The 12,709-nt window shown below is 45.6% G+C and overlaps 1 protein-coding gene across 1 annotated transcript in view; it reads right to left on the minus strand.

Moving 5' to 3' along the window:
• Window positions 1-494: 494 nt before the first annotated feature.
• ANTXR1 (ANTXR cell adhesion molecule 1) overlaps window positions 495-12,709 on the minus strand; it is a 69,647-nt gene continuing 57,432 nt past the window's right edge. The window contains exon 18 of the mRNA XM_015882878.2: window positions 495-4,339. Within this exon, the coding sequence (XP_015738364.1) occupies window positions 4,067-4,339 (273 nt within the window). The 3' untranslated portion in view covers window positions 495-4,066. The remainder of the gene's footprint in view (window positions 4,340-12,709) is intronic.

The following is a 12,709-nucleotide window of genomic DNA, read 5'->3' on the forward strand; positions in this document are numbered from 1 at the left end:
ACGGGTTCCCCATCTCTGGAAGCGCCCAAGGCCATAGATGAGACTCTGGACAACCTGAGCTGTTGGGGGATGCTCAGCCCACAGCAAGGGATGGGGCTGGGGGGCTGTGAGGTTCATTCCAAACTGGTAGCTCACATTTTCAGGAGCTAAAAAAGCATGAATCATTTGCTGAAACAGGGCTGGGTGTTAAGGCTGAACTTGTATTAGTCTGGATGAGGCATCTGGATGAGGAGCTATGAGATATGGTTTAGTGGCTTGTGGTAGCAATGGTTATGGGAGGACAGTTGGACTAGATGTTCTTGTAGGTCCTTTCCAACCTTGTGATTCTATGATCCACCCCCCTGATTATTATCCTCTATTAATAGTATTATCCTATATTGATAGCTGGGAGTGATCAGGTCACTGACAGAAGCCTGAGGGCTATAAGAAATGAGTTTAGGGGACTGAGGAGGTTGCTCCCTCTACCTACCCAATGAATCTGATGGAGCCCAGCATAAATTTGTGTAGTTCTTTAATAATAACATCAAAGGTCAGCAAGAATAATGACTGAATTTAACAAATGACACATGCAACAAACAGAGGGAATAAAACAACATTGCACAGCGCTGGCTGAGGTGACAGAACACAATCCAACATCAGAGCAGAAGGTTTCTTTCTTTTCCTTTGCTGCATCAGCACCACATAGAGGGCAATGTGCACAGATTGCTCCAAAGGCAGACATTCCCCAGGATAAACAGTGACAGAAGATGCCTTTGTGCACCAAGGAAGAATTCTGATGCCTTCGTGCACCAAGGAAGAATTCTGATGGCCACCAAAGCTCATAGGGGTAAATGCTTCAAAATGCAGCCAGCAATAATGTGTGATGTTGGAATCTTTGTTGAACGCAGCTGCTCGGTCCTCTGGTGCAATGATAGAAAGCTTTGCTTGAATTAAACACAAAGGGATAATCAAAGTGATCTATGTTGAGCAAAGAAAACTGTTTATTAATGCCATCGGACATCTGTTTATTGCTATTTAGACCGACCCCGTATATGAGCATGTGAAAGTAGTAAACAGAGAGATCTGCTGAAGTCCTTTGAAATCATGGAGCAGATGTAGCTCCACTCAGCTCCTTTTGATCTGTAACGAGTCTTTACTTAACAACTGGCTAGTGTGGATTGACAGCCTGTGTAATGTGTTTCTAGGAGAGTTTTATACAGAGAGAATACATAGGGCGCCATATATCAGCACACAGCACACCAGCTAATTCGACCTAATTTACATAGCATTAATTGCCTGTGAGTTCATTTCAGCTTGGGCCCAGATCTTCACTACCTTAAATTCAGTTCTGATGGGGGATGTGCAAAACTCTTCCCAATGCATGGAAGGCTGGGCAGCCCGGTGTCCTCGTGTGCCTCAATTAGTGCTACGTAAAGCAGGTGCTCGTCACTACAGGGAATATTTGTACACTTATATAAAAAAAACAAGCCATACAACCATAAAGGGAAAAAAAATAATACAACAAGCACAGCTTGATACAATAAACATGCCATGAAATGTCACTGGCTTCATAATAATTTACTACAACTTGACAAATGTTCTTTTATCCACATGGGATAGGAAATGCTTCCATCTAACATATGGTAAGCATGCAGTAATAATATGTACAACAACAACAACAAATTTGGAGTTCATTTTTTATTCATAAAGGGGATGATTACATGGGAGGGTATTTTGCAATGGTTGTTTTCCTAGCCCGATGTATGCTTCGTTTTGCTTCTTTCCTACAGTGGATTTATTTTCCCCCTCTGTTTGGGGAGAGGGAAAATTCCTATATACATCTGCAAGGAGTTTGCTTCAGTCATGGAGCATAAACTGCTATTACTCTTTTTCCCCAGCAGTAGCTTTGAGATTTATGGGTTTATGTTTATTGCTTAATTGACACTAAAAAAAACCCCACCCCTTGATGCCATAATGCTGAAAATCAATCTTTTTTCCAACCCGTTTTGAGGTTCTGTTGAGGGAGATATTTATTGATCCTGTGTTACATCATACTCATAGAACATCTCACCAAACCCCATTCATCATCAGAGGGAATCCAACCAATCTTCCCACTCCAACGCCGCCATCACCAAGTCATCTCATTGAACCAACCGTGCCCTCCACCTCATAGAACTTGACATAGAGAGTGGCAAAAATGGGTTTTTGCTCCAAACTGGGGACTGCTCTGTGCCGCCTGCAGACAAAACAGTGTTGGGGTGAATGGTCACCCTTCAGATGAGTCTTCGGATCCATCGTATTTGCTGTGTTTATGGCACCTAAAAGCGGCGCATTGACCGAACGTGGGTTAGCTTGACCCTGGGCCTCACGGTCAGGCTTCATTCACAGATGTCCTTACGAAGAGGTCCCAAGACAGGTCTCCACTGAGTCTTTTTCATCTGTTCTTTTTCCTCCTTGATATTTTTTTTTCCTTTTTTTAATTTTTATTTTTTTCTTTTTAATAGCAAGAAAAGCTAGAATTAGTATTTCCAACAGCACTGAAGTAAGCACTCGGCAATGCATTTCTTTACCTGGTACAAAATGATACGAGCATGAGAACCCTTAGATATTCATAGCACAAGACAGCTTTACCCTTTATAACTTGACAGTTTCCAGTCCTTTCATGAGAACCAATCCTGACCATCAAACAGAGACTGAAGTGCAGTGACCTCCCCTATTGCTATCACTAGGCACGTGATACTCATAACTCAGAAAGTTTGCTGTGGTGTGGAATATGGTGGGAGTCCCACGAAGAGGAAAGCGTGGAGAAATGCATCCAGTGCATTTCTTGGAAGACCGATTCCCATTTTGCATCTGGTGTGGGATTTTTGCCATCGTCAAGAACTGCGTAGAGAAGTGATGTTGCTGAGAGTTGACAAGGGTGAGTAAGCACACTGGCTCTTTGAGCGTGGAAGACATCTGCTACTTATTCAGGGAGAGAAAACAAAGAATCAAAGTCCATGTGGAAATATTTTCGGGGCAAAAGTACGTAATTTACAGAAAAAACAGGAACGCATCAGTGGTAACCATTTCAAACTGACAATAACAAGGAGCCCAAGCAGACTGGATTTAGAGAAACTGATACGCCTAACCACCTGTTTGTACTCAGAAACTTTCCTTTAAGAATGGAAAACAGCATTAAATTACAGCGCTGAACTGCAGAGGTGTTAATTAGATGGACGTAATTAGTCCAAGCCAAATGTAGAGACTCTTCTGTCAACCAGATCTTTCCTCATTGCTGGGAGCCCCTCTGTCCTGCTGGGAGCACTGACCTGCTGTGTCTCACTGCTGTCCTCTTGGGAGGAGGCTGAAGCCTGGTGATTCATTGATTGATTTCCCATGTGATCCATTTGCCTGCTGGCACTTCGTTTTCATTCACCTGCACTTCCACATCCCAACATACCCCAAACCAGACACCAGAGACCTACCCCTTCTCCTTTTTGGACCCTCTGAGGTGGCCTTCACTTCTCCAATTCACAGGCCATGGGAACAGCTGCTCACCATCAATTCTGCTCCACATTTACGGGGTTTCTGTGCTTGCAGACCTGCTGTCGTCCTTATTCACCTGGCAGCTGGCATGCAAGCTGGCTTTCTGTCATCCCTTGAGTCTCATACCATGAATTTATGCAGATGTCTTCAGGATGCTCCACGCTTTTGCACCTGAAGGAGCCTTTTGCAGCCCTTCCCTGGGGAGAACCTTCAACCATTTATCCTGGAATCACTGCGATGAGGCACGGGGAAGCAGTGTCGGGGGGGGGAGCCTTGCTGAAACAGAGCTGGAGTCACTCGCTTTGCTCCTGCAGTCTCTTGGCTTTTCTTGCTATGATAGTTTGGTGTCACTGATGCTCAAGGGGTTTTAAGGACAACAGAAAATGAAAGGAGAAAGGCGACGATGAAGTCGTTTGTTCTGTCCCATTCCAAAACCGGTGTGGCTTCCTCTGCCCCTTCCCACCCCCCCACCCCCCACCCCAAAGATGGACATGATACAGTACTGCTGAAAAAAAAAAACAACAAACACCCTCAAATGCTTCTAGAAGAGATGGGACCCCTAGACTGTAGGGCGAGGAGGGGGCCGGGATGGAGGTGGGGCCCTGTTGGGTGGTGGGACTTGGGGCAGTGGGGGGAGAGGGGGAAGCGTGGAGGATGGGGAGGGGGCGTGGGGTGTGGGAGAGCTGGGGGGGGGTGGGGTGTAGATGGGGGCTGGGGGAGGGGGGTTGTAGATAGGGGCTGGGGGAGGGGGAGGCAGGGGGTAGGTGTTGTTGAGGGGGTATTTGGGGGGGGCGTCCGCGTTCTTCACTCGGGTGAAATTGATGCAACGGCCCTGGAAGAAAAGAGAAGAAAGAGGAAAAACAGAGTTACTGATGGAAGCTGATGTCCCTGCACGTATAAAACCAAAATAACTGCTTTTCTTGCTGTTCTGTGAGAACGGTGCTAAGCTACAGTTTGTTGTACATTTTTAAACAAAACCTTTGCCCTCTCAGCTATTCTTTTTTTTCTCTCTTCCTCCCCAGTTCCAACCTGCAAAAGATCCCACTGTAAATACTCAAATGTCAGAATCAGCACTATTGCATTATGGATTCATTCTTTCAGATATGAAATCATCCATAAAGGCACTGGAGGATTTCTGAGCCTGTCCTTTGTTTTTTTGGATCTACTTTCCTCCCTCCTTCTCCCAAAGCAAATGTTTTTCCTGGTGAAAAGATGCCAAATGGAGCACTGAGTTCACAGAACCATAAAGGTTGGAAAAGACCTCTAAGATCATTTAATCCAATCATCACCCCATCTCCACCATGCCCACTCAAAGAGCTGTGGATTCTGGGATCCCCAAGCCTGAGTCCAACCCACCCCACTGTGCCCACTGACCACATTCTCAGTGCCCCATCCCCATGGTTCCTGAACCCCTCCAGGGATGGTGACCCCCACCACCCCCCTGGGCAGCCTATGGGTAAACTGTGTGGAAGAGGAACCCAAAGTGAAGGGAAATGCTGGTAGAAAGGTGCTGGAAAAAGGCTTGATGGGGATGAGAGATGATGGCATGGAAGGGTCTGACACACAAGGAGATGCAGACGGCTCCGCTCCGAGCACGTTGCCAAATTCTATTATCATGCTCTGCAGATACTAAGAAACATCTGCCTGAGCCTCAGCAGAGGAAAGCAGATTCCTCACTGAAGTATGTAGAGCAGCCCACAGCTGAGCACGGGCTGTCTTGTGCAGGCAAAGGTCTTTTAAGGAAAACAAAGATTTCACAGCACTCACGCCCTGTGAGCATCACCTTGAAGCTGCTCCTTCTGGTGGGGGCTGAACCCCCTGCATGGCTCAGCCCGGGGTGTCTGTCTGCAAGAAGAGCCTGTGGCTTCAGCTCAAGCTCTCCTTGAGGAATGGGGCTCCGAGGCAAAGCAGAGACCCATAGAGTGGCCACAAATCCCCCCGCAGAGCAATTGGGCAGAGGGAAGCCTGAACTGAGCACACCACTGCCTCAACTCAATGTTCTCTCTATTCTATTTGCTCTTTACAGGCTGGTGTCTCTCCTTTAATGTTGTTTTAATTCACTTAGTTGTGATTTTAAGTAAACGCTGGGGGGGGGGGAGGCCTGCTGAGTGAGTCAAAGTCTGAACCCAAGTTAACCAATTCTGCACAGAGAGAAAGAAAACACGAGGATGTTTTCCTTGTTCTGGTTCCACGTCTCCTGCAATGGAACCTCAGCAGACTATTGCTTGTACTAGCTTTGTTTTCTTTATTTATGTTGAAAATAAAATAAATCCGAATGAAAAGTCCAGGAATTCCAGCCAGAGAACAAAAAGTTGCAATTGTTTTTGCATGGAGAGATTCTCTGTCTGGATGCTCCAGGGGTGAGGTTATGGTGCTGTGGATCCAAATGGAACTGAGCACTGCCCAAACTACATTCAAGAGGGTGCAGCGACACTCAGAGATCTTTGGGGCTGGGGTCAGGGCAAGGCTTGAGGGCTGAAAACCATCTAGCATTCATGGCAATGCCTGAGGTATGGTCCAAAATGATATCATGCCCTTACAAGCTTTGACTTCACTGGCAAAGATTTGACTTCTTATTGATGAGAGCTGGCTCGGACAGCTCTTGCAATACCATCATCATAAAAACAGAGCTAGAAACTCATGCCAATGAAGAGCTGCACTGTGTTTTACATTATTTCTTGCAGCCAGCTACCACCTAGTGATCCCATGTCCATGATACTGCTTATACTCATGACTAATGGTCTCTCTTCCCCTCTCCTTGCAATGAATTGATACCTGTTGAGCAATGCTTCCTGCTGCTGTGCAATGGGTAGTTCTGTGGGGCATGCAGCAGGTGTGGAAGACAGTTCAGCCTCCCTCCTTTCATTAATATACTCTGCTGTGGTTTTCCTGCCATTGGTTTCCATCCAGACACTGATGAGTGTATGGATGAAGGTCACGTTGGCTGCCTTATGACCCATCCATTCAAGCATTCACACATTTCTCCACTGCCAGCACAGTTCAGTTCATCCTCCAGATGATGTGACCGATTAGAGACCCTCTAAATATCTGTGCTGAAATGTCTTGTTTAACCTTGGGGGCCTGGATGCAAAACCAGAATGTGTGTCTGAGATGCAGCAGGGGAGTGCACAGTCTCTCTACAGCCAGTGGAAGGATAAGAACCTTCATATGACTATATAGGAGTGGCTCAATGGCCACCAGTGAGAACTCCCTCTTGGCTACCCACCTAAGTATTCCTCCTTATCCAGGTGCCCAGACAAGAAAAGAACCCATTTCCAACAAATGGATCCTTAAACAGAAATTGCATCTCATTCTAGGAGAAAAAGCTCCTGAACCAGATTGTACCACATCTTTGAGAAGAAAAAAAGCCAATTCTATTGGCCTTTCAAGCAGAGAGACAGTAGTTGGAGATATAGAATGAAGAATCCAAGGGAATACGCTGTATATTGAAGGGCTGCTGTGCTAGCAGCCTTGGCTGGGCTTCACTTCCCTTTCTGCAGCCACAACGCTTCAGGGGGCAGTCACAGCTGTGCCTCAGCAGAGAGAATTGAAGCAATATGAAGACATTCTTGCATCCAGAATTTAGTGGAATCAGCAAATTCAGCCGGGCAGATTCACTCCAGCATTTTATGTTGTTATTCTAAAGAGTACTGCTCGCAGGCATTTACATAATGAATTCTGCTCTGAGTGGCTTTGCTCTTTCACCTTCAACAGCTGATTGCTTTTGGGATGGAAGCAGGCACTGCTGCCTCTGGGCCAGCCAACATGGGGCCACGGGGGATCCAGTGCTCTGACTGTGGGCCTGGCCCTGCCAGCACTTTGCATGCAGAGTGCCTTAGGGCTGCATGATCAATCCAGGCTTTTCTCTTTGTTCTTCACATCTGGCCAGCTGGGGAGTGCTGCAAGGGTCAGAAGAGAGGGCAGGATGTGGGAAGAGGGGACATCAGGCTGCTGAGGTCATGGCATAGGGTGACAGCGACTGTGTGCTCGAGGGAGCAAGCTGAGTGTTGGTGTCTTGGAGATGGATCTGGCAAACAGAGATGTGAAGTGCAGAGGATGCTTCAGTCAAGCTCTAGCATTTCCTAGGAACTCCACAGCCATGCTTAAGCCAATTCCCACCTCTTCCTGCATCTCTTTCTGTTTGTCTGAACCAGCTGGGCTGCCCATAGTGCTATCTGCACAGCCCTGGCCTGAGATCACAGAACCACAGCATGGGTTGGGCTGGAAGGATCCTTAAAAATCACAGAACTATAGAATCACAGTATGGTTGGGTTGGAAGAGACCTTAAAGGCCACTCAGCCCCAACCTCTTCCATGTGCTGGTTGCCATCCACCAAAGCAGGTTGCCCAGGGCCCCATCCCACCTGACCTTGAGCATCTCCAGAGATGGCACACGCTGAACCCTACGTGGTGCATCCCCTACACAGCATGGGGGAAGTATCTCTTTAACAGAGGAAGGTTGAACACATTTCTCTGGAAATGAAGAATGTTTCTGTTTCTTTTGGTTTCCTATCAATCTGGAATGAGCACCTGGAAAAATACCAATCTTTTAAGACTGTAAAACACTGGGACTGGCTTCTGAGTTTAAATAGAGCCATTGGAAAGGATATGAGCCTTACTGCTGTTTTGTAAGGTTCATCAGTAAGTCAAACTTTCCAAAAACAATAACTGAGTTTATCCTGTTGTTACAAAAATGAGGAGAGAAATAAAAAGAAACACAAAAAATCAGGAGTAAAGAGGAGAAAGAAACAGAAGGAGAAGGAAAAGGAAAGTGGAAGAGGGAAGAAAGTCAAGATAACCCCAAACCCTAGAGGGTTTCTGCTATGTAATGGGATCCTGAGAGCTTGAGATATCCCTTCTTTCATGACCCGAGCTGGCAGCGTGCTGGCTTTCAGATCACACAAGGGTGTCTGGAGACACTTGTAGGAAACCATTGACTAGCTTCTGGGCTTTGTTAGCCAGCTACTCTGGTGAGATCAGTCTGTGTTGAGTGTGCTTGGCAATGCCAGGAAGCACTGCCTCCTGCAGCAAGCACACTAATTACATGGCTACCTCTGTATCTGTTAGTCACCAAACAGCTATTAAAACTGTCTCGTTTTGTGATAAAACATCACAGCAGCAAAACCATTCCCATCTGTCTCTCATTACACAGCCTGGAACTCAGTGTTGCTAATAAAACCTACCATTCCCAAGGCATTCCAGCCACCTCGTCCACTCAATAATTTAGAGGCTTGATCTATTTTCTCTCTAAATTAAGAAGATGACTTCCATTGATAAGAGGAAACTTTGGGTCATGACTTTCAATGACCTGCTCTGTTATTGTAGAGGCAACACTGAAACCTATGTGTCATTATGGCTTAACCTAGAAGACCTTGTGAAAAGTATTGCAGAGTGATGGAGTCTGAAGCAAAGACTCAGAGCCTTCTGTCAGGGTCTCTTCCAAACCAAACCATTCTATGACACTGTGAAGTAAGAGCTGTATAAGCTCAGTCATGTTGGCTTATAACCAACGCACGCCTATACCTACATATATAGCACTGCGCATCTGAGGGCCCCCACAGCACAAAGAGCAGTTCTATCAGTTAAGCCTCCAGTTGAAATCTTACTCAGAAGCCTATTCATAGCTTTGGGACTGCAACCCACTCTTCAGACCTACCACAACCCAGATAACACCCATTGCTCTGCTAATCTCTGCCACTTGCTATCTGCAACTGAGTCATGCAGGACTGACTGAGCTGGGGAGCCTATTGAAAAGACAACATTCAGACTCCAAAGAAAAGTGAAATGAGATGATATAGGCTTCTACTTTGCCAAATTCAAGTGTGGGAATGAGCGTAACAACTACAATCTTTGGCTTCTGCCTGAGTTTGGGAGCATGGCTCGTTCAGCAATGAGTGGGCATTTTTATGTCAGCAAACAGGCCTGATTGCTTTTGCAGGAGGTAGATTTGGCTTATTTACACTGTGAGAAGAGTGTAATTTCCAGGAAGATCTGGTCATTCTTCTCATTGTCTTTCTGGAAAGAGGTAGCTCATCTTGGAGAAACACTGCATGACACATCAAAGACACTGCAGGACTGTAATCTTTCATCTAGAGGTTGAGTAACAAAGTCAACTGGGTATAAGGAAAGAAGAAAAATTCCAATGAAAAACCAAACACGTTATTTTGGCAATGATAACTGGAATAATTAATCAGAAGTAGTGGTAAACAAGAAGGGAGGGGAAGGAAGAGCCAGCAGGGTAGTGCTAATGGCTTAAGTAAATAGGAGTTACTGCCTGCTGAATACTGTCCCTCTGGTAGACAGGGAATATTTCCCATCCCTGTAGTAGTTCCAGTCCTCCCCTTCCTCATACAGGAGTTTCACTTTCCATGGTTTTACTCATATTCTAAGTGCCTAAAGACACCCACCCACCTAGCTTGGTTCTAGGGAGAGTGGGAGTGGGTGAGGTATTGGAACAGAAACTCAGGCACTGACCTTCATATCAATAGAAGTGATCCTGAACCAGAGGGGAAAACTCACCCACCAACCTGCACCGTCTGTTCCCAGACAGCCATCCCCTGCCATGCACAAATACATTCACCCCCCTCTATAAAAGCAAGGAGCTCCCAGCTCATGCAGCAGCACCGCCTCTCTCTTTGCGGTTTAGATTTCATTTCTTTCCATTTCAGCACTGTGTGGGGCGTGAGAAACGATTAGCTATTTCCCAGAGAGGTCTTTGGAGGCACACAGCTTGCTCCAACAGTCACGGAAAGGAGGCTTCGTTTTCAGAGAGTCTGAATTTGCTACAGATAAGACACATTCCTCAAGAGGCAGAGCAGCCAGTGCTAATCTCTTCTGTGAAAGACCCAATTATGTGCAGCAGATTAAGGATTTTTCACATATATATATATTTTAAAGCATACAAATGGGCTGAGAAGAAGGAAAAGCTGCTAGAAAGTGGTAATGATTCAGACTGCTTTCTTTTCTCCTCTGCATTTTTAAGACCTGACGATGAGTGCCCAGAAGTGCTCTCCTATGAACTGAGACTCACAGCCTGCAGAAACAGGTAAAGATGGGACGAAGGGGATGTGTGGACAGACCTGGCAAAGCTGGTTCCCACTGGTTTCTTGTAACATCTTAGCTTGCAAAAGCAAAATAAACACTGGCACAGCATGCAAGGAAGACTGTCAGATTGCTAAGGCACCCTACAGGTCTAAAATACACACTCCAGACCTCCAAACTGGTAGCATCACACTGTAACCATGCGAATGCACAGGTGAGGTGCACCCCCATAAACACACCATCAAATACAGCCAAACCTAACTCTAACCCTAACCCCACCCCTACAGCCACAACACTTGTTCACACTTTAAATGTATTGCCAAGTACCATCGGAAAGAAAATGCATTGGATTGGCCTCATCTAGAAGACAGGAGAAGCATCTGAGATGCACACTGTGTTCAGTTTTGGACCCCTCACTGCAAGAAGGACATTGAATTGCTTGACTATATGCAATGGGACTGGAAAACAAAGCTTATGATGACTGACTGAAGGAACTGGGATTGAAAAAGACCATCTGATCCAACCCATCCCCACTGTGCCCACTGAATCAGACACTCAAGTGACCCTCAAGAAATGCAGAGAGACTCAGCAAGCAGCACAAAGTCCTTAATTTGAAAAACTGGAGCCTTGACAAGGAACAGTCATTTGGGATGAATGACTGATATAATCCAGAGAGGTCATCCGAATTCCTTCGGCTGCACAAAACATTCACAGTGGAGCCTGAAATCAAGTTAATACGAGGTTTTGGCATCTCACTGTGATATAAAAACCTAAGTGTGATCGAAGGGCAGAGGCAGTTTTGTCAGATTTTGTTGAAAAACAGTGCTTATCTGCAGTGAAGATCCATGCAGTTTGGCTGTAAACTGGTCTTATTTCATATGCTGGCCGATCTGTTTCTATTAAAATCAGTCTCTTTTTTTTGTCAGCACATGCACACGCACATTCTTCCTTTCATTGTAAAAAGAGACAAGCTGTGATTACTTTAAAGGGGGGTCATTTTCGTGGAGCTCATAGTTTCATCCTCTCGTCATAATTAACCACAGTCACTGAGATGTAACAGGAGGTGAGATTCGATTGGCACGTTTGCAAAAGGCTCCTCTCAATGCATTTCCCTTTATGTAGACAGGACATTTACACCTAATTACACATGGTTTTGCTATAGTTTTTCTCCATATTTACACCTATCCGGATCCATTTTAACAAACACACCCAAAGTGAAAGCGTGATTAACTCAATGTAGCACACATTTAAAACGTAATGTGCTCTCAGATGGAGATTTTCCCTGCCAAGTCTCAGACTGAAGCACATTTTAACCATCTCCTCATAAATTCCTGACAGAGCAATGTTCATCATGGAAATGCAACTGATTCTTTGAAGACACGCTCATTTGGATCCAACTCTTAATGAGCCCTTTAATTCAGCACTACAAAAGCGATAACGTTTTCTAAAATAGCACGTGTTTTTAAATCACCCCTTTCTGATGATGCTCTGAATGTAAAAATAACCTCATTAATGCAGACAAGAATGCAAACTTAGTCTCTTGAAAATGTGAGAAGACCACAGGAATCCCATGTGATTCTGACTTCCTTGCCTTATTGGAAACAGCTGTTTCTACTGGTAACCTCAGACCATTTCCAAGTTTGACTCCAAGTAAAGAATTTCACAACCTTTTTGTGCATCTCGGCATCATCTGAGTGCTCTTTCAAATCAGGTTCTGAGCTTCCTTTTGCTTTTGGAGAAAAGGTGCAGATTAACAAACCTACTCCAAGCCAGACCAGAGTTTGCTCCGTGGTTTGCTCTTTGCAAAGGCAGACTGGCACGTGGCTGGTTGTGGCCAATGTGATAACAAGGTGATCAGGATCCGTTGGTGATAACTGGTATAGCTTTTATGGAGATATAATGATCAAAGCCATGTAGGACTGCTCAGGCAGGCAACCTTTTGGCAGTCCTGCTCCATTAACCAGGAAAATCTAACCCAGATGCCACACTGGAGGTGATCATCTACAGGCAGGAAGCCTCATGAAGGTCTGGCAGGAGAAGCTGGGCAGCCCCATAAGCAAGGCATGTTCCCATAAGCAAGTTGTGCTGCCCAGGCAAAGCAGCCTCAATAGAAGGCAGCAGCTCAACCCTGCCTTAAGATCCAGCACATCCATCCCAACTAG

This window comes from Coturnix japonica, chromosome 22 (assembly GCF_001577835.2).
Source record: "Coturnix japonica isolate 7356 chromosome 22, Coturnix japonica 2.1, whole genome shotgun sequence".
NCBI classification, from domain to species: domain Eukaryota; kingdom Metazoa; phylum Chordata; class Aves; order Galliformes; family Phasianidae; genus Coturnix; species Coturnix japonica.